This window comes from Schistocerca cancellata, chromosome 7 (genome assembly GCF_023864275.1).
Source record: "Schistocerca cancellata isolate TAMUIC-IGC-003103 chromosome 7, iqSchCanc2.1, whole genome shotgun sequence".
Classification (NCBI taxonomy): Eukaryota; Metazoa; Arthropoda; class Insecta; order Orthoptera; family Acrididae; genus Schistocerca; species Schistocerca cancellata.
Window position 1 is genome coordinate 529,360,376 of NC_064632.1, and position 20,650 is coordinate 529,381,025.

A 20,650-nucleotide genomic window follows, 5' to 3' on the forward strand; every position below is an offset into this window, starting at 1 on the left:
AAAAAACCTCTGCGACAGTACGATGGGTAGTAAGGGCAGTAGCGGCTTGGTAGCTGCGACAGTGCATGCAAGGGGTGGTTATGTTAGTGCGAGGTATCGTGCATCGTTACCTTAGTCGTTGCTGGAGCTCGTCGTAGGGCTTGCTGCAGCTGCTGCGACCCTGTAACAATTGAAGGTTAGTGGGAGATCGGTCGTAGATCAGCTCAAAGTGTAGAGTGTGTGTGGCTGGTTTGCGTGCTGTGTACAGTACGGTTTCCCTGCGGTTGCGTGTTTTTCGGCGGGTCAAGCATCTGCGGGTTACCAGTAGTAGCTGTGTTGCAAGGGCTCGCCATTACTGTCGCTTTAGCGTGCTATGGACCATAGACGTTTAGTTTCTTGCTAATAGTGTCTTTGGTCTATTATGTTTACATGTATGGTTGTGGTCGTAGTTACCCAGAGAAACGATAAACGGGTTACGCAAGTGTCTCGTGTTTCTGTACAGTCGTGTGGAGAGTTTTCGGAATACCTGCAAGATGGTATTTAGGAGATATTCCCGGTGAAGATCCGCGGTGCGTGTGTAGTGCGGAACGTCGCTTATGATTCTGAGTACTTCGTTCTGTATCAGCTGCAGACGTGTGGGCGCAGCGTATCCCCACACAGGGGCTGCGTACATCAGGTGTCGAATAAGTGTCATGTACATGGACCTGGACACCCTCCTATTCAGTGTGCTACGCCTGTTAAACATAGGGTAGTCGTTCGAGCCTCACGTTTGCTTCGTTGGTCACGAATGTGGTCCCCCCAGAGTAGTTTCCGATCCAGCTAGACACAGAGGTATTTGACCTTCTCGCGGAAACGTATTGGGCGGGCATATAGTGTTATTGGGTTGCAGTGCTGATGTTTGTGCAGTAGTTTCGGTCTTCTAGTGAACAGACCGGCTTCGCACTTGCCGACGTTTACTCTAAAACGCCATTTCACCAGTCAAGGCTCTGCTGCTCTGAGTGCAGTCTGTAGTCGTGAGATAATGTTAGACGGCTTCTAATCTTGCGCGAGGATGGCAGTGTCATCCGCGTAGATTGCCACCGTCGTGTTGTGTAGCTGGGAGGTCGTTAATGTAGGTTACACAGTAAGGGCCCTAGTATGCTTCCTTGGGGTACTCCTGCCTGGATACCATATCGTGTCGATTGTTTGCCCTGCACATCGTTGTTGAAACACCTGTCCGTGAGATGAGTGTATGAGACGTACGAGCCCTTCGGGGAACCCTGCGCCGCTGATTTTACGTATGAGGCCGTTGTGCCATAGACGATCGAAGACCTTCTAGATGTCCAGGAACACCGCCCCAGTTGCTTTGTGTTGTATCCGTATGTTATGTATTAAACGACGAGTTGTCTAGTGGTGGTTCCTGAAACCGAATTGCTTCGGTCTCAGGGTGTCGTTGGTGATGAAGTGCCTAGTGAGTCGTTTTAGTATTACGTTCTCAACGATCTTGCTGAGCAACTGAGCCGTCTTCCAAAGGCGGGAAGTGTTGGTGTTTAAGTATGGCATTCGTGATATGTGTGCGGTATTCTACTGCTTTATCCGTGAACTCCTGGAGGACACGGTTTTGAATGCCATCGTGATCATGGGCCTTCCTAGCGGTGGTATGCATAATGGCCCATTAGACTTCAGCTGTGCTAGCCTGGCGGATGACGTTGCGCGCTGGTTGGGCCAGGATGCGTGTAACCACCTGGTCGGTCGCAAGTGTGAACGCTGGGTCTGAGGGATCCAGGTTCGGGGTAAATGACGCTGCGAATGTGAGGGCCATCAATCCCGATTTTTCTTCCGCAGAATATGCCGATCCGTTGGGCCTTGTAGCGTGGCTGTGTAAAGTTTCTCCTTGGTGAAGTGTTGGGCTATCTGCCACGCGCCAGGTTGCGTGGTGTCCAGCCCTTCGAGTTTCTGGTTCCACTGTTGTGTTTTAAATGTCCGTATTTTGTCCCGGATTATTCCCCGGAGCCTGCTCATGTGCTGTTCGAAGTGCTGGCGCCTGGTGCGCTGCCAGTGTCTCCTGAGGGGGTTACTCATTGAAATAAGGTCCAGGATCTCCTGGGGCGGGGCAGTACTTCGTTGTGGTGTGCGGATTGGTATGGTGTCTGCTATTGCGTCTTGGACGACGCTGGTGAGGGTTTCAACGGCCTCAATTTGAGCTGTCTCGTCAACCGCGTGGGTGGGATGCGACTGTCAAGCGTTTACTTGAGCAAAGTCCAGTTCGCGCGTTTGTAGTCCAACATCCCGCGTTAATCCATGTGCTGCAGTGTTTCTTCAATGTAAAGTACAACGGGTTGGTGATTTGAGGGCAGACCGTTTTCAACGTCAACGTTGAGTGTCGTTGCTCTGCTCTTAGTAAGGGCCATGTCTAACACGTCTGGCCTGTGACCCCTCCGGTAGGGAATGTGCGTCGGTTCGGTCGGCGCTAGTGTAATGTAGTTTCGTCTTAGTGCAGGTTCATATAGTTTCTTGCCGTTGGAGTTACGTATACGTGAGTTCTAGTCAGGTTGTTTTGCGTTAGGATCTCCAGTGGCGATTACGCGCCGTGATATGCTGGGTATTGTGCTGATGTCGCATCTTTTGATGTTCGTAGGGCTTTTGGTATACTAGTGTAGTGTAGGCTCCGTTAAACATGACACTGACAGCTGTTGCCTCTAGTTTTTCTTCAGGGAGCGCAATGTTTGTGTCTTCTATGTCTGTGTATGATGATGGCCGTTCCACTGTGGCCAGAGCCGTCCGGTTGGTCGGTACGATAGACGCAGTAGCTGGTAAAGTTTAGGTGGTTGTGTGGTTCGAGCTTAGTTTTGCTCAGTAGTACGATAAATATACCCTTAAGCTCCATGAGCACGGCAAGTTCCGCCCTTTTGTTGATACCGTCTGCGTTCCAGAACAGGATCTGTGTTAGTGTCTGGTTGTTTGCGATGGGGGCCGGGTGTGGCGTGTTGTCCATGAAGGGGTGTGAACAGTGTGAAGAGTGCTGTTTGTATGGCAGCCCAGTACTGTCCACGTTGGGCAGCCATGAGCTGTGTGAAAAGTGTAGTGGCGACCGCCATGATCTTGCTAAATATCTGAGTGGTCGTATGCCGGGGTAATAGTGTTGCCAGTATTCCCTCTAGAGTTGTTGGTGTTGGGCGTGCCGGCCTGTGGCTAGATTGTAGTGTTGGCGGCCGCTGGTGAGGGTGTTGGCCTTATGTGGGGTGCTGACGCTTGTTACTGCTGTGTGGTACAGTCTGTGGTGTCTGTGTGACAGTTGTGGTGAGGTGTGGAGTAATGTGTGTGCTGGTATCACTGGCTTGCTGACTGTGTGCCTGCGTTTGTTCAATTGTTGCTGGGTGGTTTAATGTGTGCATGTGTTCCCATTCCTGTTCCCTCGTGGTCGCCTACGCTTTCTCTGGGTTCTTGGTTCTGGGGCTCCTTGTGTGGGTGCGTCTTTCGGTGTGGTGGGCGTGGTTTCGCAAGCCGCGGCCTCGGGGTGTGGGGTCGTGTTTTAGGGAGCTGGTGTTGGTACTGGTGTGGTTGTGGTGTTACGTGTTGGCTCAGACGGTTGTGTTGCTGTTGCAGTGGTTGTAAGTGCGTGTGCTGGGTGCGGAGATTCAGAGGCCCGCCACGCTTGTCCAGGGCGTGTAGCTATGGCGAACGATGCTCCATGCCTAATAGGCTTTGGCACGGGCCTTGGACGTGGTATGGCGTTGGGTGCCCTCAATTTTTGTGTTTCGCGCCTCTGCGAATGTCGCAGCCTCTGTAGTTGGCAGTGGCCTTGACCACAGTTGGCGCAACAGCGTGCGTTTTGCTGTATGGGGGTGCAGGCATTGGATGCGTGTTTGCCAATGCATCCGCGGCAAAGGGGTGCCAGGCCACAGCGAAGGGCAGAATGACCGAATCTCTGGCAGTTGCTGTATTGTTGGGGGACGTGTGGTGGTTCATATAGTTTCACCCTTACGTCCATCCGCAGAAGGCTCTTTATCTGCAGAAGTCCGCGGGAGGCAGCCGTATCGGCCATTTCGACCAGCTAGTGTGGCAGACGGGTGTGTGAGCGGAAGCACTTACACAATCGAAACCCAGAAAGTTGAGCGCCGCTAGTACTGTTTTGGGTACTGGGGTTCACTCCCTTGACCACGTACTACTGTGTTCGTTCTTCTGCTGTTCCGTACGTGTTGTGCTCGATCCCCTTTTCTTTGAGGAAGATAAAGAAATCTTTATATTCAGTGTTCTTAGATACGTACAGTGAGGTCCTATCTCCAGAGTACTTTGTGTGAGACGTACAAGGTGCGTGTGCCTTTCCGCGAATGTTGAGGACGCTAAGGTCCCCATAGCTTTGTATTACGACTACGGGAAAACCAGTTTTTGTGTGGGCATAGCTGCGGTTGGTGTTCGTGTTGTTGCTGACCTCAGGTCGGTTCATGTTGGTTGGTGTCTTTATCCCTAACAGGGTGTGCGGGTTTTGGTGTTGGCAGCAGTGGCTTTCGGCTGTCTAGCGAGTGTGGTTGCTCGCTTGTTTGCGTCGTGGGCCCTCCACCTGCCAGGGCCCAGTGTAGTGGTGGTCTGGGTCCGCATCTGCCGCCGCTGATTCCGCTGCTGGAGTCAGCTGCCGTAACGGGACGGTTGTACAGGAGTCACCAGTTGCAGGCGAATGTAGCGTTATATGTAGAGTGGGAGGAATCGCCTGAGCCACAGAGACCGGTGATTAATCGACGCTGGTGGAGGAGTTCCTGCGCTTGTGCAGCGATCTGTCGATACTTGTAGGCCAGTACCTCCTCAACGGCAGCAAGCGGGACGTAGACGTCGATGGGAACAGCCGACACACGGGCCTCTTTCGCTGCAACCTTGCTGCGGGTTAGGGCGGGGAAACACCGGCGGAATCTGTCATTTTGGTGTTCTATGGAGTTTTATTTGGAGTGGGTGGCCACGGCAATTTGCATTTTCTGAGAAGAGCTAACAGGCCCTATGGAATTGGGAAATGTCCAGCAGCCTCGCGTGCGCCGTTAGTGCAGTGGTGCGGCATCTGAAGTTGTGGAGGATAAGTTGCCTACAGTATGTGGGGTGGTCCGACGTGAACGGGCCCCTGGCGCTGGTCAACCCTAACATAGAACGAGATAGCCTCGCTGCGGGAGTTTGTAATCGAGGCTACGGGGTAGCTGCGAGTCTTCGACTCCCACGACAATTTGCCTACTCTGCGAACCACGCGGCTTTTCGACGAAAGAGAGCAAGGCTACCGCTAATCCGAGTGCTACTGTCTCTTCGTAAGAAGACTCTGTAGAGCAGAGCGGTCAGCGAGGCCTAAACCCCAATTGCTACCGATGCACCGGCTGAGAGCTCCAGAGCTCCTTCCGCTCAGATGGCTGGAGCGCGTCTGACGAGCCACGACCAGTCGGGCGCGGCACTTACGTCCTCTCCACATAGGGACCGCTGTCGTCGCATTGTCGTCCTGAAGAGGGTTCAGACAGTGTGCTGTTGACAGGACTTGCCATTTAGGTCGAGGATATGTTCGGCGTGTTGGTTTTGGGGGTTGCCACGCTGGAGCAGGCTCAGGAGATGGAAGGGAGGGATCGCAAATACTGACAATGTAATTGTCTGTGTTCTACATGTATTCTCATTCTGTGCACACGTCGCAATGTCAGGAGCGGAAAGGGGGTTGCTGCCTGGGGATTTTCAGTTACCTTTGTTGCCACCGTTGAGTTTTCCAGTTGCATAGCTAGCTCTAATAGAAAGATGGCAGACGCGAAGTTCTGAACTAAGGTAGTGGAAAACATATCTTCGGTTCCACGGCCTGCTTCGAGGTCCTGGCCTACTTTTTTCCCTATTCTTGGGGGGGGGGGGGGGAGGGAATAGAGCCTAGCTCTGCGGCTGCCGAAATGCTCGAAAAAGGGCAGGCGGCGTCGGTGGAAGGAGACCAACGCAGCCCCAAGGCACCATCTAAGCTCGACATACCACCTCGACGAGAAGACACGACCATTCTGCTGTCGGGTGACGACATGCAAAAACTTCCCAAGTGCCATTTTGCTAAGATGCGAGACCTTGGTGTACGTGCCCGTCAATGTTACAATAAAAACAATGCCGGAATACGCTCCTGGTTGTACACCCATGCACGTGGGGTCCTACAGTGTGATGGAGGGAGTTAGCGGAACAGATGCTCCATGCTGGAGTGCTACTCAACGAATGTTGAGATACTGCCTCACTCACTCTCATGCAATACTTTCCCTCTTTGGAGAAGTGTGTTGAGGAGTTTGTAGCCCTTTTACTCAGCTTTGTACTTGCATGTGTGTTTAATACTGTGATTTTTTGGTTGTCTGTGTGATGTGATGATTGTTCTGTATGTGTCTAGTACTTGCCTGGTGTTGGTGAGTAAATTGGTATTATGGGGGAGGGAGGAGGATCGCGAATTGGATATGGGGATTTTCTCTCTGACTTAGTAGTCGAAGATCGTCATTGGGTGTTTGTGCTTGTCGCAGGACATGTCATACCAACCTGGGGAGTGGATGAAGTAGTTTCCTGACCTGGAAGAGCCTTCATAGAAGGCGCTTGCAATATCTTGGAAGCGCTCTTTTAGGAATGGGATTTCAGCTGCAGCGTGCAGATCGTCAATAGGGAATCTGATGGGTAGACGCATTGCCCTACTGAGGGTGTGGTTCTGCAGCCTCTGGAGCTTGTCCAGGTGCTGCTTCGGCACCTATTTCCAGACATGGCATGCATATACCATTACTGGCCGTATGAGGGCCTGCTATACGATCACACCTGCAGAGCAGGGAAAGGAACTGGTTGAGTTCAAGATTGGGTATAGAATAGACTTTCTAGCACAGACCTACCTGTGGACCTCGTCTATGTGGGGTTTCCACGCAAGACAACAGTCCAAGGTTACACAAAGGTACTTGGGGAATTGGGTTCCGTTCAGGTTGTGGAGGAAGAGGGGGGGGGGGTGGGCGGGGGGGCGTTGAGGTGGTCCACGCTTTCCGAGACTGTGGGTGATAAGCATAGCCTGCGACTTTCCAGAATTGATGGTAATGCACCAGCAATGGGCCCATGTTTGTTTCATCTAAAACCATTTGTAGCCTACAGGCGACCAGGTCCTTGCTCGCATTTGTGTGTAGAAGGCTGTGTCATCTGCATACTGCGATATGTGCACCAGGGGGCCGTTGGTGTGTCCGCAGTGTACAGACTGTACAAGACGGGCCCCAGGACCGATCCCTGTGGCACCCTGGCACGAATACGCCTTTTGGTGGAGGTGGCAGTTTCTACTTTGACAGAGAAAGTTCTATCCGTGAGATAGCTTTTGATTTGCTTAACTATGCTCGCGGGAACCCTTGCTTGTAAAACGTGTAGAGTAGCCTTCCATGCCATACTGAGAAATAGGCTTTGGGTATGTCTAGTACCACTATACCACAGTAGCCTCTGTGGTTGAAGCCCACTGTGGCTGCTTAAACCACTCTCTTGATCGGTTGTGGGGCAGAGTGGTTCTGCTGGAATCCAAATTGGAAATCCGGCAGAAGTTCCTTACTGGTAATATGTTTGTGTATGGGTATTAGGAGGTGCTCGTAGATGTTACTGAGAGTTGGCAAGAGGCTCTTCGGCCTGTAGTGCTGTGGGAATAGAGGGTCTCCTTTTTTAAATAAAATTCTTTATTCTTCAATATATATGATAAATAACAACCCACCACCTTAAACAGTTAGTGGGTCCTAATTGATACAATTAGTGTTAATACTATGGCTTACTCTGTTAGTTATTTTGCTATCACTATGGGCACTACTCTTATGTCTCGTTATGTTTCTACCTATGCTAATCTACTTCTACCTGCAGCGTTGCAGATGTGCCAGCATTGTATAAACCTACGATGTTGGCCATGTTCACCAAGCTAATCCTGGTGAACGTGCCCCTGGCACCAGGCTGGCCGGAGTTGTTGTTCGCTGCAGTACTAAGCTAGTGTTGCTATCCTAGCTTATCCTACATGTAACCTAACCTGACTTAACCTAATGTCAAAATTGGTGAGTGTCTGGAACGGTAATAAGGCGCACCCTCCCCCTAATCCCAGACGTGGCAGATTCCAGCCGTGAGGCGGCTGGCGAAGTCCACGCCTCGGCGGAACGGGACAAGTGTATGGAGTAAAATCGGTTGCAATGAAGTCGTAATCGTTGTTCCTAAGAAATTCCTTTATGCCTTTGAGATCTCGTTAGTTTTTTCATGATTGAAAAATGGTCCTCATGCCTGAGAAGGTGGTACGTGTCGTGGTTGGGTAACTGGTGGCGTAATTGTGCCGCTACATCGTCGAAGAGGTGGCACTCATGCACCAGGTGTTCTGGGGTGCCTGGTGTAGCCCCAAACTCTCACGCTGGTGTAGCCCGTTTCCCGAACCGGCATTGTTGCCAGAGTTCTTCCCCCTCCCCCCCTCCGCGTTTGATTTCCATTTTGTTTCCCACGTGAATCCCATTAGATCAATTATCTTATCCCTGTTTCCCTTTTTAACCCAGTACCACGTCGCTTGTTCTCTGATCTTTATATCGAGCTGACAGAGCCCCATTAGTACTGTTAACGCTCCCCTGGGCTTGTTCTGTATGCCCCTACTGATCTGAGAAGCATGTTTCGCTGCACTCTTCTCACAGCCATGGCAGGCATGACCCTCGTGAGACTCCTGATCCAGATTCTAAGATTGATGTCAGAATACTGTTATGATATAGTTTGATTAGTTATGGTGGCAGGTGGAATCGTTTGTCCAATCGCTATTAGATTTTTGAGTGTTTCTAATGATCTCTGTAACAGTGTCAATGTGTGATGTATAAGTCCACCTTTCATAGACGACTACTCCCAGGTATCGCGCCTCATGGCGTCGAAGAACTGGTGAGCCATCTATTCTTATGGTCGGATTCCTGACCAATTGTCCTTTCAGGAGTAAGTACGTAGACTTGGTTGGTGAGATTTTCATTTTGGCTGTGTGGCACCATGTATTCAGGATTGATATGGCCCTCAATTTTTGGCTCTGTCTTCGCGGCTACGGCCGCCAACCAGCAGTAGGTGGTCGTCCGCGTAGGCTATGCCCTCTAGCACATCATTGCTGTTTTGTAGGTTGTCAAAGAGGGTTTCCATGTTAATATCCCAGAAGAGTGGCCCCAGGACAGATCCCTGTGGACACTCCTTGATCTTTTTACTTATTCTCACGCCAGGAGACGATAGCCAAACCTCCTTGTTCTTGCAATAGCTCCTGAGACAGCCATATAGCGACCCTGGGCACTCCTCTCGCAAGTGGGAGAAGAGCGAGGGCCACCACAGGTTGTCAAAGGCGCCACTTATACCCACCATGATGCCGACAACGTATTTGTGCGGGGTTGAGGCACAGACCTCCGCAGCCAGGGCGGTAGCGTCAGACGCCGATCTCCCAGACCTGAAGCCGAACTGTCTATCGCTCATCCCGCACAATACTCGGTGTGCTGCCAGTCTGTCTGCCAGCAACCTCTCAAAAAGTTTCCCCAGTGTGTCCAGTAAACAGATGGGCCTGTAAGACTTGGGTTCTTTGTCTGGGCCCTTCTTAAGTATTAGTAGTGTGGCCTTTTTCCATATTTGGGGAATTTCCCGAGCCGCAAGCACTCGTATAGCTTTGTGAGAGGTGCTACCAGCTGGGGGGCCAGAATTTGCACCACCTCTGCAGTGATGCCGTCTGGGCCAGGAGCTTTGCCCCTTCAAGGGCATTTATCTGCGCAGCTACTTCTTCGGAGATGTGATATACAGTGTTATTCCGGTATTCCTCTTGATCTTGTCTTCGTATCTGTTGTTGTGCCTCAGAGTCGTCATTGTCGCTATCGTCAGGCAGCAGGACATGGAGGAGAACCTCAGCAGTTTCCTGCCAGGTTTCCGTCATACCGTCCCGATCCCTGACGGTAGACAGCATCATGGGTGACCTGATCTTTTCGTGTACTAACTTGTACGGTAAGCCCCATAGTCCGTAGCTAGTTGTTTGCACATACTTCTCCCAGGTCTGTAGCCTTACTGCCTTACGTTCCTGTTGGAAGTGCTCCTTCGCCCCTCTGTATCTTTGCAACCAGCGTTGCTTTTCCTCCCAGACGACACTCAGCTGGTAGTACCTCCTCGCCCTCCTTACAGACTGGCGCATCTGTCCTAGTTCGGTTGACCATGGTGACAGAGGCCGCTACAGTTCTCCTCCTGGTTGGTACGGCAGCTTTCACCGCCCTAACAAATGCTTTCACCAGTTCTTCGGCGTATCCTTAGACATCTTCGTCACGTTCTGGCAATGACGGTATTTCACACTCCCTTGACAGGCGGTCCCAGTCAGCCCTGTTGTAGTTTGTATCCCACCCCCATGTCCCAGTGGCACTCCTCGTCTCCCAGTGAGATTGTAATGAGGTTATGATCACTGTCTGTTGATTGATCCCAGACCATCCAATTTGTTACTCTGGTGGCGAGGTTGGGCGTGACCAGTGTGACATCGATGTTCTCGCCTCCACATCGTGCGGAGGTGGGGGGGGGGGGGCGGGGGTTCCCTTGTTTGTTGGCGACCATTAGCTGTAACGCTATGATGGTCTCCTCGGCTTTTTCTCCTCGATCATCCCGTGTGCAGCTGAACCATAGGGGGGACTTTGCATTTATATCTGCTGTAATGACACATCGACGACCCCCCCCCCTGCGGGTCTGGGGATTAGAATAGGCCCGAGGTATTCCTGCCTGTCGTAAGAGGCGACTAAAAGGAGTCCATCCCCCTCACGGGGGTAGTTAGCGCCTGCGTCCGGAGACGGACGGTTTCACGACCTATAATCGTGGTCTTTTTGGTTTTTTCACTTCTCGTTTCTTCCTTCCTTTTGTTGGTCCCTTTCTTTGCTCTTCTCCACCTCACTGTCTTCCTTACTCTTTCCCTTGACTTCTCCTTGCCTTCTCATTGCCTTTTTCTCCTTGCCTTCTCATTGCCTTTTTCTCCTTGCCTTCTCATTGCCTTTTTCTCCTTGCCTTCTCATTGCCTTTTTCTCCTTGCCTTCTCATTGCCTTTTTCTCCTTGCCTTCTCATTGCCTTTTTCTCCTTGCCTTCTCATTGCCTTTTTCTCCTTGCCTTCTCATTGCCTTTTTCTCCTTGCCTTCTCATTGCCTTTTTCTCCTTGCCTTCTCATTGCCTTTTTCTCCTTGCCTTCTCATTGCCTTTTTCTCCTTGCCTTCTCATTGCCTTTTTCTCCTTGCCTTCTCATTGCCTTTTTCTCCTTGCCTTCTCATTGCCTTTTTCTCCTTGCCTTCTCATTGCCTTCTTCTCCTTGCTTCCTCATTGCCTTCTTCTCCTTGCCTTCTCTGGTCTCCGCCTCGGCGTTTGAGACAGTCTGTCCTCTTTCTCCCTCTATTTCTTTTCTTCTTCCTTCCTCCCTGTGCGTGTCTGAAGGCCGACCCACGCGTTCGCACGCGTAGCTAGTGACGGGGTAACGCGTAAGTCCCCGCCCTGGGTAGACATGTAAGGCACGCGCGTACCCCCTGGTAAAGGCCAGGCCCGGGGAGGGGTGATTGCCTGAGCTGATACCTTCTGACCATGCCGATTGGTCCCTCCGTCTGTTTCTCGGGAGGTGTGACCTGAGGTGTAAACATTCACCTAAGGCGGGAGTGCCCTCTGAGAGGGTCCCCACAAGGAAGGAGCGCGCCATCGGAGACGCTGGCAATCATGGGGATTCCTCCGCAATGGATTCTACTCCATCGCTTTCGACTTCGACCCAAAAACGGAAACGTGACCAGCCAACAGTGACAAAAGTACTACCGCCTGCCCCACAGTTCCTCGTAGTTTCTCGATCTGAGGACGGAAAGGATTTTTCCTCTGTCAACCCTTTCGTTATACAGAAGGGCGTAGATGCCATAGCCGGATCTGTCAAATCTTGTACCAGGTTGCGTAACGGTACCTTATTACTAGAAACTGAGAATGCCTTTCAGGCACAAAAACTGCTTCGGGCCACACTCTTGTACACGTTCCCTGTCCGGGTGGAGGCCCACCGAACTTTGAATTCGTCTATAGTAGCTCCCTCGACGGATTGACTGACAAGGAGCTTCAATCTTTCCTCGCTGAGCAGGGCGTGACGGCTGTCCATAGGGTCATGAAAAAGGTCAACAATAACCTTGTACCGACCCGGACACTTTTCTTGACCTTCGATAGTGTTAAGCTGCCATCGCGCATCAAGGCGGGCTACGAGGTTATTTCTGTTCGCCCCTATGTCCCGACACCTACGCGCTGCTACCTGTGTCAGCGTTTCAATCACACTCGACAGTCTTGTTCCAATGCGGCTAAATGTGTCACTTGTGGCAGGGATGCCCATGAGGGTGACTGTCCACCTCCGTCTCCTCGTTGTGTGAACTGTCAGGGTGACCATGCCGCATCCTCCCGCGACTGTCCTGTCTATAAGGAAGAACGCTGTATCCAAGAAATTCGGGTCAAAGAGAAAGTGTCCACCTCGGCTGCTCGCAAGCTATTGGCTAGTAGGAAGCCCACGCTGCTCCCAGCGGGGAAATACAGCACTGTCCTCGCCTCTTCTCGGACTACCCGGGAGGTAGCAACCCAGACATGTGATCTGACCTTCAGCACCACGGTCGTCCGTTCGGCCAGTGCTAAGATCGCGCGGTCGACGTCTCCTCTTCCTCCCATCACCCCACAGACACCAGCCACTTCCTCAGCTTCTGCTAAGTCGAAGACCCCGAAGTCAGATGCACGGGCCTTCAAGAAGGAACCATCCCGTGCAGACTTCCTCCGTCCCTCGACCTCCCAGCCTTCGACCGGTACTTCCACCAAACGTCCTTCTAAAAAGGCGCATAGGAAGCACAGTTCTCCTTCTCCGCCACGGCGCCTTTCTTCTCCTGCGCCACCCAGCGGTTGCCGCCCCAGGCCGTCAACCGTTTCGCCTGGCCGCACCGCTGGTAGCCGAACATCTGGCCGTTCACCGGCGGAGGAAGCTCCCCCTCCCGGCCATCCTCCCGAGATGGCCGATGACCCTATAGACCCCATGGACGATGACTGTCCGCCTACTGATAGCGGCGGCAGTGCTCGCTCGAAGCCAGGCCCTAAGCGGCCTTCGAGGTGACCCCTTCTCTCATCTTCCTTTTCTTACGATGGCACTTATTAACTGGAATATTCGCAGCATTCGCTCCAACCGAGAGGACTTGAAGTTGCTGCTCCGTTTGCATCGTCCGCTCGTCGTAGCCCTCCAGGAAACGAAGCTACGCCCATGCGATCAAATTGCCTTGGCACACTACACCTCTGTGCGTTTTGACCTACCCCCTGTGGTAGGTATCCCAGCTCATGGAGGGGTTATGTTGCTGGTCTGGGATGATATTTACTACGATCCCATCACGTTGCACACCGGCCTGCAGGCAGTTGCCATCCGCATTACTCTCCCCACCTTTACGTTTTCCTTTTGTACCGTTTACACTCCATCGTCATCTGCCGTTACCAGGGCAGACATGATGCAACTTATTGCTCAGCTACCTGCACCATTTTTGTTAACTGGAGACTTCAATGCCCACCATCCCCTTTGGGGCTCTCCAGCATCCTGCCCGAGGGGCTCCTTGTTAGCAGACCTTTTCAACCAGCTCAATCTTGTCTGCCTCAATACTGGCGCCCCTACTTTTCTTTCGGACACATCTCATACCTATTCCCATTTAGACCTCTCTATATGTACTCCCCAACTTGCACGCCGGTTTGAGTGGTATGCACTTGCTGATACATATTCGAGCGACCACTTCCCGTGTGTTATCCATCTCCTGCAGCATACTCCCTCTCCGTGCTCCTCTAGTTGGACCATCTCCAAGGCAGACTGGGGGCTCTTCTCTTCCAGGGCGACCTTTCAGGATCAAACCTTCACAAGCTGCGATCGTCAGGTCGCACACCTCACGGAAGTCATTCTCGCTGCTGCTGAATATTCCATCCCTCACCCTACTTCTTCTCCACGTCGCGTACCGGTCCCCTGGTGGACCGCAGCATGTAGAGACGCTTTACGTGCTCGTCGACGTGCTTTACGCACCTTTAAACGCCACCCTACAATGGCGAATTGTATTAATTATAAACGATTACGTGCTCAGTGTCGTCGTATTATTAACGAAAGCAAGAAAGCCAGCTGGGCTGCTTTCACAAGCACCTTCAACAGTTTTACTCCTTCTTCTGTTGTCTGGGGTAGCCTGCGCCGGCTATCTGGCACTAAGGTCCACTCCCCAGTTTCTGGCTTGAAGGTCGCGAATGAAGTCCTTGTGGCCCCTGAGGCTGTCTCCAATGCCTTCGGCCGCTTTTTCGCCGAGGTTTCGAGCTCCGCTCATTACCACCCTGCCTTCCTCCCCCGCAAACAGGCAGAGGAGGCTAGGCCACCTGACTTACGCTCCTCGAATTGTGAAAGTTATAATGCACCATTCACCATGCGGGAACTCGAAACCGCACTTGGCCGATCACGGTCCTCCGCTCCAGGGCCTGATCCTATTCATATTCAGATGCTGAAGAACCTTTCTCCTGCGGGTAAAGGTTTTCTTCTTCGTACATACAATCGCATCTGGATTGAGGGACATGTTCCCGCATGCTGGCGTGAGTCTATTGTTGTCCCGATTCCTAAGCCGGGGAAGGACAAGCACTTGCCTTCCAGTTATCGACCTATCTCGCTTACCAGCTGTGTCTGTAAAGTGATGGAGCGAATGGTTAACTCTCGATTGGTTTGGCTGCTCGAGTCTCGACGCCTACTTACCAATGTACAATGTGGATTTCGAAGGCGCCGCTCTGCTGTTGACCATCTGGTTACCTTGTCGACCTTCATTATGAATAACTTCTTGCGGAAGCGCCCGACCGCGGCTGTGTTCTTTGATTTGGAGAAGGCTTACGACACCTGTTGGAAGGCGGGCATTCTCCGCACCATGCATGCATGGGGCTTTCGCGGTCGCCTCCCTCTTTTTATTCGTTCCTTTTTATTGGATCGACAGTTCAGGGTACGTGTGGGTTCTGTCCTGTCCGACACCTTTCGCCAGGAGAATGGGGTGCCACAGGGCTCAGTTTTGAGCGTCGCTCTCTTCGCCATCGCGATCAATCCAATAATGGATTGCCTCCCAGCTGATGTATCAGGTTCCCTTTTCGTGGACGATTTTACCATCTATTGCAGCGCGCAGTGTACACGTGTCCTGGAGCGCTGTCTTCAGCGTTCTCTTGACCGTCTTTACTCCTGGAGTGTCGCCAATGGCTTCCGTTTTTCTGCCGAGAAGACGGTCTGTATTAACTTCTGGCGCTACAAAGAGTTTCTCCCACCGTCCTTACGACTCGGTCCCGTTGCTCTCCCAATCGTGGAGACAACCAAATTTTTAGGCCTTACCTTTGACAGGAAACTTAGCTGGTCTCCACATGTCATATTTGGCCGCCCGTTGTACCCGTTCTTTAGATGTCCTCCGTGTTCTCAGTGGTATGTCGTGGGGAGCGGATCGAACCGTCCTACTTCGTCTATATCGGTCGATCGTCCGCTCCAAGCTGGATTATGGGAGCTTCGTATACTCTTCTGCACGGCCATCCATCTTACGCCGCCTCAACTCCATACAACATCGGGGTTTACGACTTGCGATCGGAGCATTTTATACCAGTCCCGTAGAGAGTCTTCATGCTGACGCTGGCGAATTGCCACTCACCTACCGGCGCGATATACTGCTTTGTCGGTATGCCTGTCAGCTACTGTCAATGCCCGACCATCCGTCTTATCGTTCCTTTTTTGACGACTCTCTTGACCTTCAATACGGGTTGTATGTCTCTGCCTTGCTACCCCCTGGAGTTCGCTTTCGTCGCCTCCTTCAACACCTTAATTTTTCACTCCCTGCAACCTTTCGAGTGGGCGAGAGCCGCACGCCACCTTGGCTCCAGGCTCAGGTCCGCGTTCACCTCGACCTCAGCTCGCTCCCGAAAGAAGTCACCCCCGGTTCGGTCTACCACTCCCGTTTTTTGGAACTTCGTTCGAAGTTCATCAACATGACTTTCATTTATACAGATGGCTCTAAGACCAATGACGGGGTCGGGTGTTCCTTTATTGTCGGGGCACAAAGTTTCCAATACCGGCTCCATGGCCATTGTTCGGTCTTCACAGCTGAGCTCTTTGCCCTCTACCAGGCTGTTCTTTACATCTGCCGCCACCGACATTCTGCTTATGTCTTATGCTCAGATTCCCTGAGCGCCATCCAGAGCCTCAGTGATCCGTACCCGGGTCACCCTTTCGTACACCGAATCCAACGCTCTCTCCAGCAGCTGGTGGACGTCGGTACGCCGGTTAGCTTTATGTGGGTTCCTGGCCATGTCGGTATCCCTGGGAACGAAGCTGCAGATGCCGTGGCCAAGGCTGCGGTCCTCCAGCCTCGGACAGCTTCTTGTTGTGTCCCTTCGTCAGATTTCAGCAGGGTCATTTGTCGGCACATCTTATCGCTGTGGCATGCCGATTGGGCTGCACTTACCGACAACAAGCTTCGGGCCTTAAAACCTCTTCCCATGGCTTGGACGTCCTCACGCCCTTCTCGGCGGGAGGAGGTCGTTTTAGCAAGGTTAAGAATTGGACACTGCCGGTTCAGCCATCGCCATCTGCTGACGGCTGCGCCGGCGCCGTTCTGCCCATGTGGGCACTTGCTGACGGTTAGGCACATTTTAATGTCCTGTCCAGATCTTACCACACTGCGCCTCGATCTTAACCTGCCTAATACTTTCGATGCCATTTTAGCGGATGACCCACGAGCAGCTGCTCGTGTTCTTTGTTTTATCAATTTGACAAACCTCGCTAAGGACATTTGATGATGTTGTTTTTTAATCCTATGCCTGTCAGTCTCTTTTATCGTGTTTTCCCTTTTAGTTGTTGTTGTCAACTTGTGCCTCGCGGTGCATTCTTAGAGTAGTCAGGGCGCTAATGAACATCGAAGTTGTGCGCCCTAAAACCACAAAAAAAAATTCCAGACTCCTCTCCTCCACAACTCTGCGGAGTTCCTGCATGACTAACTTACTGTTTTGTGAATTAATCTGTAGTAGTTTTAAATGGTTCACGTGCAAAGTATGGTCTGATGTGTGATTCAGGCCAATTTTTGCTCCAGTCGTGAGCTATTCTCCCGTTTGTAATGACAGATTGACTTTAAAGTTCGTTGAGGTCGAATTTCTCGTTTACCCTTTCAAAGACTTTTTTGACTAGGTCACGCAGGGCTCCAAAGTCAGTGGGGAGATTCATTGTCTTCAGCTGTATTCTATCAACAGCGCCGGCCGCGGTGGTCTAGCGGTTCTGGCGCTGAAGTCCGGAACCGCGGGACTGCTACGGTCGCAGGTTCGAATCCTGCCTCGGGCGTGGGTGTGTGTGTGAAGTCCTTAGGTTAGTTAGGTTTAAGTAGTTCTAAGTTCTAGGGGACTTATGACCTAAGATGTTGAGTCCCATAGTGCTCAGAGCCATTTGAACCATTTTTTTTCTATCAACAGCCTCCATTACCGAGAAGGTGACGTCTCTGCCGTATTGATGACCGACACGCACCACATGTCTAAGGGCTGTGGTGAGGACCGCCGGCTCCTCAAGGCGCGCTAATTGTAATTCGACCTCAACGAACTTTACAGTCAATCTGTCATTACAAACGGAAGACTAGCTCACGACTGGAGCAAAAATTGGCCTGAATCACACATCAGACGATACTGCGCACGTGAACCATTTAAAACTAGTACAGATTAATTAACAAAACAGTAAGTTAGTCATGCAGGAACTCCACAGGGTCGTGGAGGAGAGGAGTCTAGGTTGGGGTGTACCCTATTGGGATCTACGCCTGAACCTTTTTGTGTTAAAGGGTTCGTAGCGGATGATGTACTACTTATCGTGTTGACTTCTATTTTTTGTTTTTCTGTTTCGATTTGTTTTGCCACAGGATGCCCTTTTGGTCGTTCTAGCTCTTCAAGCGACCTTGGTCCCCGGTTTGGGGGAGAGGAGCACTTATTTGACCACAGGGGTCCGTTTGTACACCTGCATCTTTCGTATGTACTTTTTGGTCTGAGTTTTGGTGGCTTTGTAAGAACTCCCTAAATCTGCTGGCCCTTAGTGCATCCCTTATCCTTTTACTAGAGGACTTTCTTTTAGGCTTCCTGTTACCTGATATGGACTATGCCATAATCAGTCCTCGAGATAAGTCTTTGCTCTAGTACCCTATATGTAGGGCAATTTCTTCCTGTGGCATTGCAGTTCCTTTTCCTCTCCTTGTGCAAGGGATACATATCCGTGTTTTGCCACAAGTTGTCCTGGTGTGATCTTCGGCGCCGCACCTGAAGCAAGCCAGCTTTCGCTCAGTGTTCTATGTACATCGTCGAGGTCTCCAAAGTTGTGACACCGGGGAACTACGAGGTAGTCCCTTACGTTAATCGAGTGGAACGCCATGTATATTCTGCCCATTATGGTGAGCTTACGCCACATACTCACGAAACTTCGGCTACATGATCCACATCATCACGCTCTTGGGTTCTGGTTCTAAAGCGCAGTTTGAATTCTTTTTTAAAGTTTTCCAGACTCGTGTCCTCAATGTTCTGTTGTGTTATTGTTTCGTAAATGTCATTTTCATTTATTGCAGTGGGCGCATCATACACGATCACTAAGGGATTCCGCTTTTTGGGCGGTTCACACTTATCAACCTTTTTAAGTTTGTCATGATTATCTTGTCTGTCTTCTTCAGTGGCAACATCTACTATTACATTTTTTGTTGCCCTCGCCTAGAGGGTCTTCCCTGTTTTGTGTATCTCGACCAATTCCGCGTGTTTCCAGCAAGCTCTGAACTCGCGGGAACGAGTAATCGCGTTGAAGACGTTCTCGAGGTGTGCGATAGCCGAGGGTGGGAGGTTTTTGACTAACTGATCGGTGACAGTCATATCCTGGCGCCTTATGGAGGGGAGGGACCTAATTACTTTTGCCACGTCTTCAGGAGCAAAATACGTGGGTTCGTCTTCTGAGACCACCTCAGCATTGCGGAAGACGGCCAGTTGACGACGGACTACATTTTCATGTTCATCCTGGGGTTCTGCTGCTTCAAACTGCTTCTCGAAGAAGTCGGCGAGGGCGTTGCACTTTGAAGCATGGCTGTAGGTCAGTCCCTGCTCGCCGTGCAGTGGCGGCATCCTAGCGCGTCTTTTTGTGAATTGTTTGGTTGCTTGCCATCGTGTGTGATTGTCTACTTTGATGGCTGTGAGGCGGTTTTGCCATTGCTGCTTTCTGTGCTCATTGAGAGCTACCTTCAGCTCTCTGTAGACGATTGAGCAGCTTCCTGGTGGCCTGGTTTCTGGTCATCTTCCACTCTTTTGCCACCCTGTTCTTACGGCGAATTTGAGCTGACAGGTGTTCTGGGAGTTAACGGCCGCGGTGGTCTAGCGGTTCTAGGCGCTCAGTCCAGAACCGCGCGACTGCTACAGTCGCAGGTTCGAATCCTGCCTCGGGCATGGATGTGTGTGGTGTCTTTGGGTTACTTAGGTTTAAGCAGTTCTAAGTTCTAGGGGACTGATGACCACAGATGTTAAGTCCCATAGTGCTCAGAGCCATTTGAACCATTTTTTCTGGGAGTTGTATTTGCGGCGGCGGGCCATCCCTTTGTGGAGGAGTGACCTCTTCTGCTGCCTGCAAGATGGTACCTGTTACGTCTTGTAGTGCTTGTTCTACTGTTTCAGTAGTGGTTTTGAAACTACTGAGGAAGTCGCAGAGGGGAGCGACTGCTGGACTGATGCCTGAAGGGCAACGAGGATCTGTGTTCGGTGGACCTGGTCATTGTTGCTGTGGTTCCCGGTGTTCTTGTGATGGTGTCTGGTGTTGTGGTGGTTGGGCCACGCTTTTATGGCTCCTGGTAGGAGAAACCTCTTCCACATAGGTTGCCCTTTGTGTGTCTGGCCTTGGTTTTACCCAGGCCTTGTCTGTGTGGGTTGTCATGTTTTGTTTTCTTGTATGGCTGTATGGGATCGTGGTGTTTCGTTTGCGTGTGTGGGGGGCGGCCTTTGCGCCCTTTGACTGCTGTGTGTGTCGTTTATGGACCTCACAACCTTAGTACAACTGTGTGGTTTTGCCACAGCGCGCACTTTACTTGTAGGTCTGTGTTGTAGTGTGCATGTCCTTGTGTCGTGGGCCTCGGCGCACTTCCTGCATCTTAATGGCATGGTGCAGTAGGCGGCGATGTGGTTTAGCCCCCGACACCTGAAGCACTGCACCATCTTGTTTTTACGGCGCAGTGGTTCAGTGGTGACAGGCACGGCCAGGAACGTTGTCATCTCCCTTTTGTTTTAGGGGATGTCAGGGAGTGTGATCCGATATGGCGGCCACTTGCTGTTTACGTTGCCCATCTGCTGGACTGCTTTGACTACGTACCCCTGGGCAGTCAAGTCTGTTTTGATTGCCTGGAGGGCAACGTGGGGAACGTGTAGTGGGGTAGGTTTTTGTTATTGAAAAAGGTCTTGACTGTGGTGTAGTTTTCTAGTGCATGTACTGTAATTTTTATTTTGTCTCCACTGGCAGGTTTTGCCTGGAAGCTGCCTCCCCTGATTCGTGTTTTCAGTAACTCGAAGAACTTCTCGCAATTCTGAGAAAAATCAGCGACAATCGGGGAAGGTGGTCGGTGACTTGATTCTGTTTTTGTGATTCTGTTGTGTTGTTTTCTGTTGTCTCCGGCTCATCAGCCACTGAATGAAATCTGTTCAGGGTGGGTTCCA

General features: G+C 51.4%; 1 protein-coding gene across 1 annotated transcript in view; it reads left to right on the top strand.

The window, feature by feature from the left end:
* Positions 1-5,855: 5,855 nt before the first annotated feature.
* Positions 5,856-20,650, top strand: part of LOC126092878 (serine/threonine-protein phosphatase 6 regulatory ankyrin repeat subunit A-like) — a 111,352-nt gene continuing 96,557 nt past the window's right edge. The window contains exon 1 of the mRNA XM_049908609.1: positions 5,856-6,023. Within this exon, the coding sequence (XP_049764566.1) occupies positions 5,856-6,023 (168 nt within the window). The remainder of the gene's footprint in view (positions 6,024-20,650) is intronic.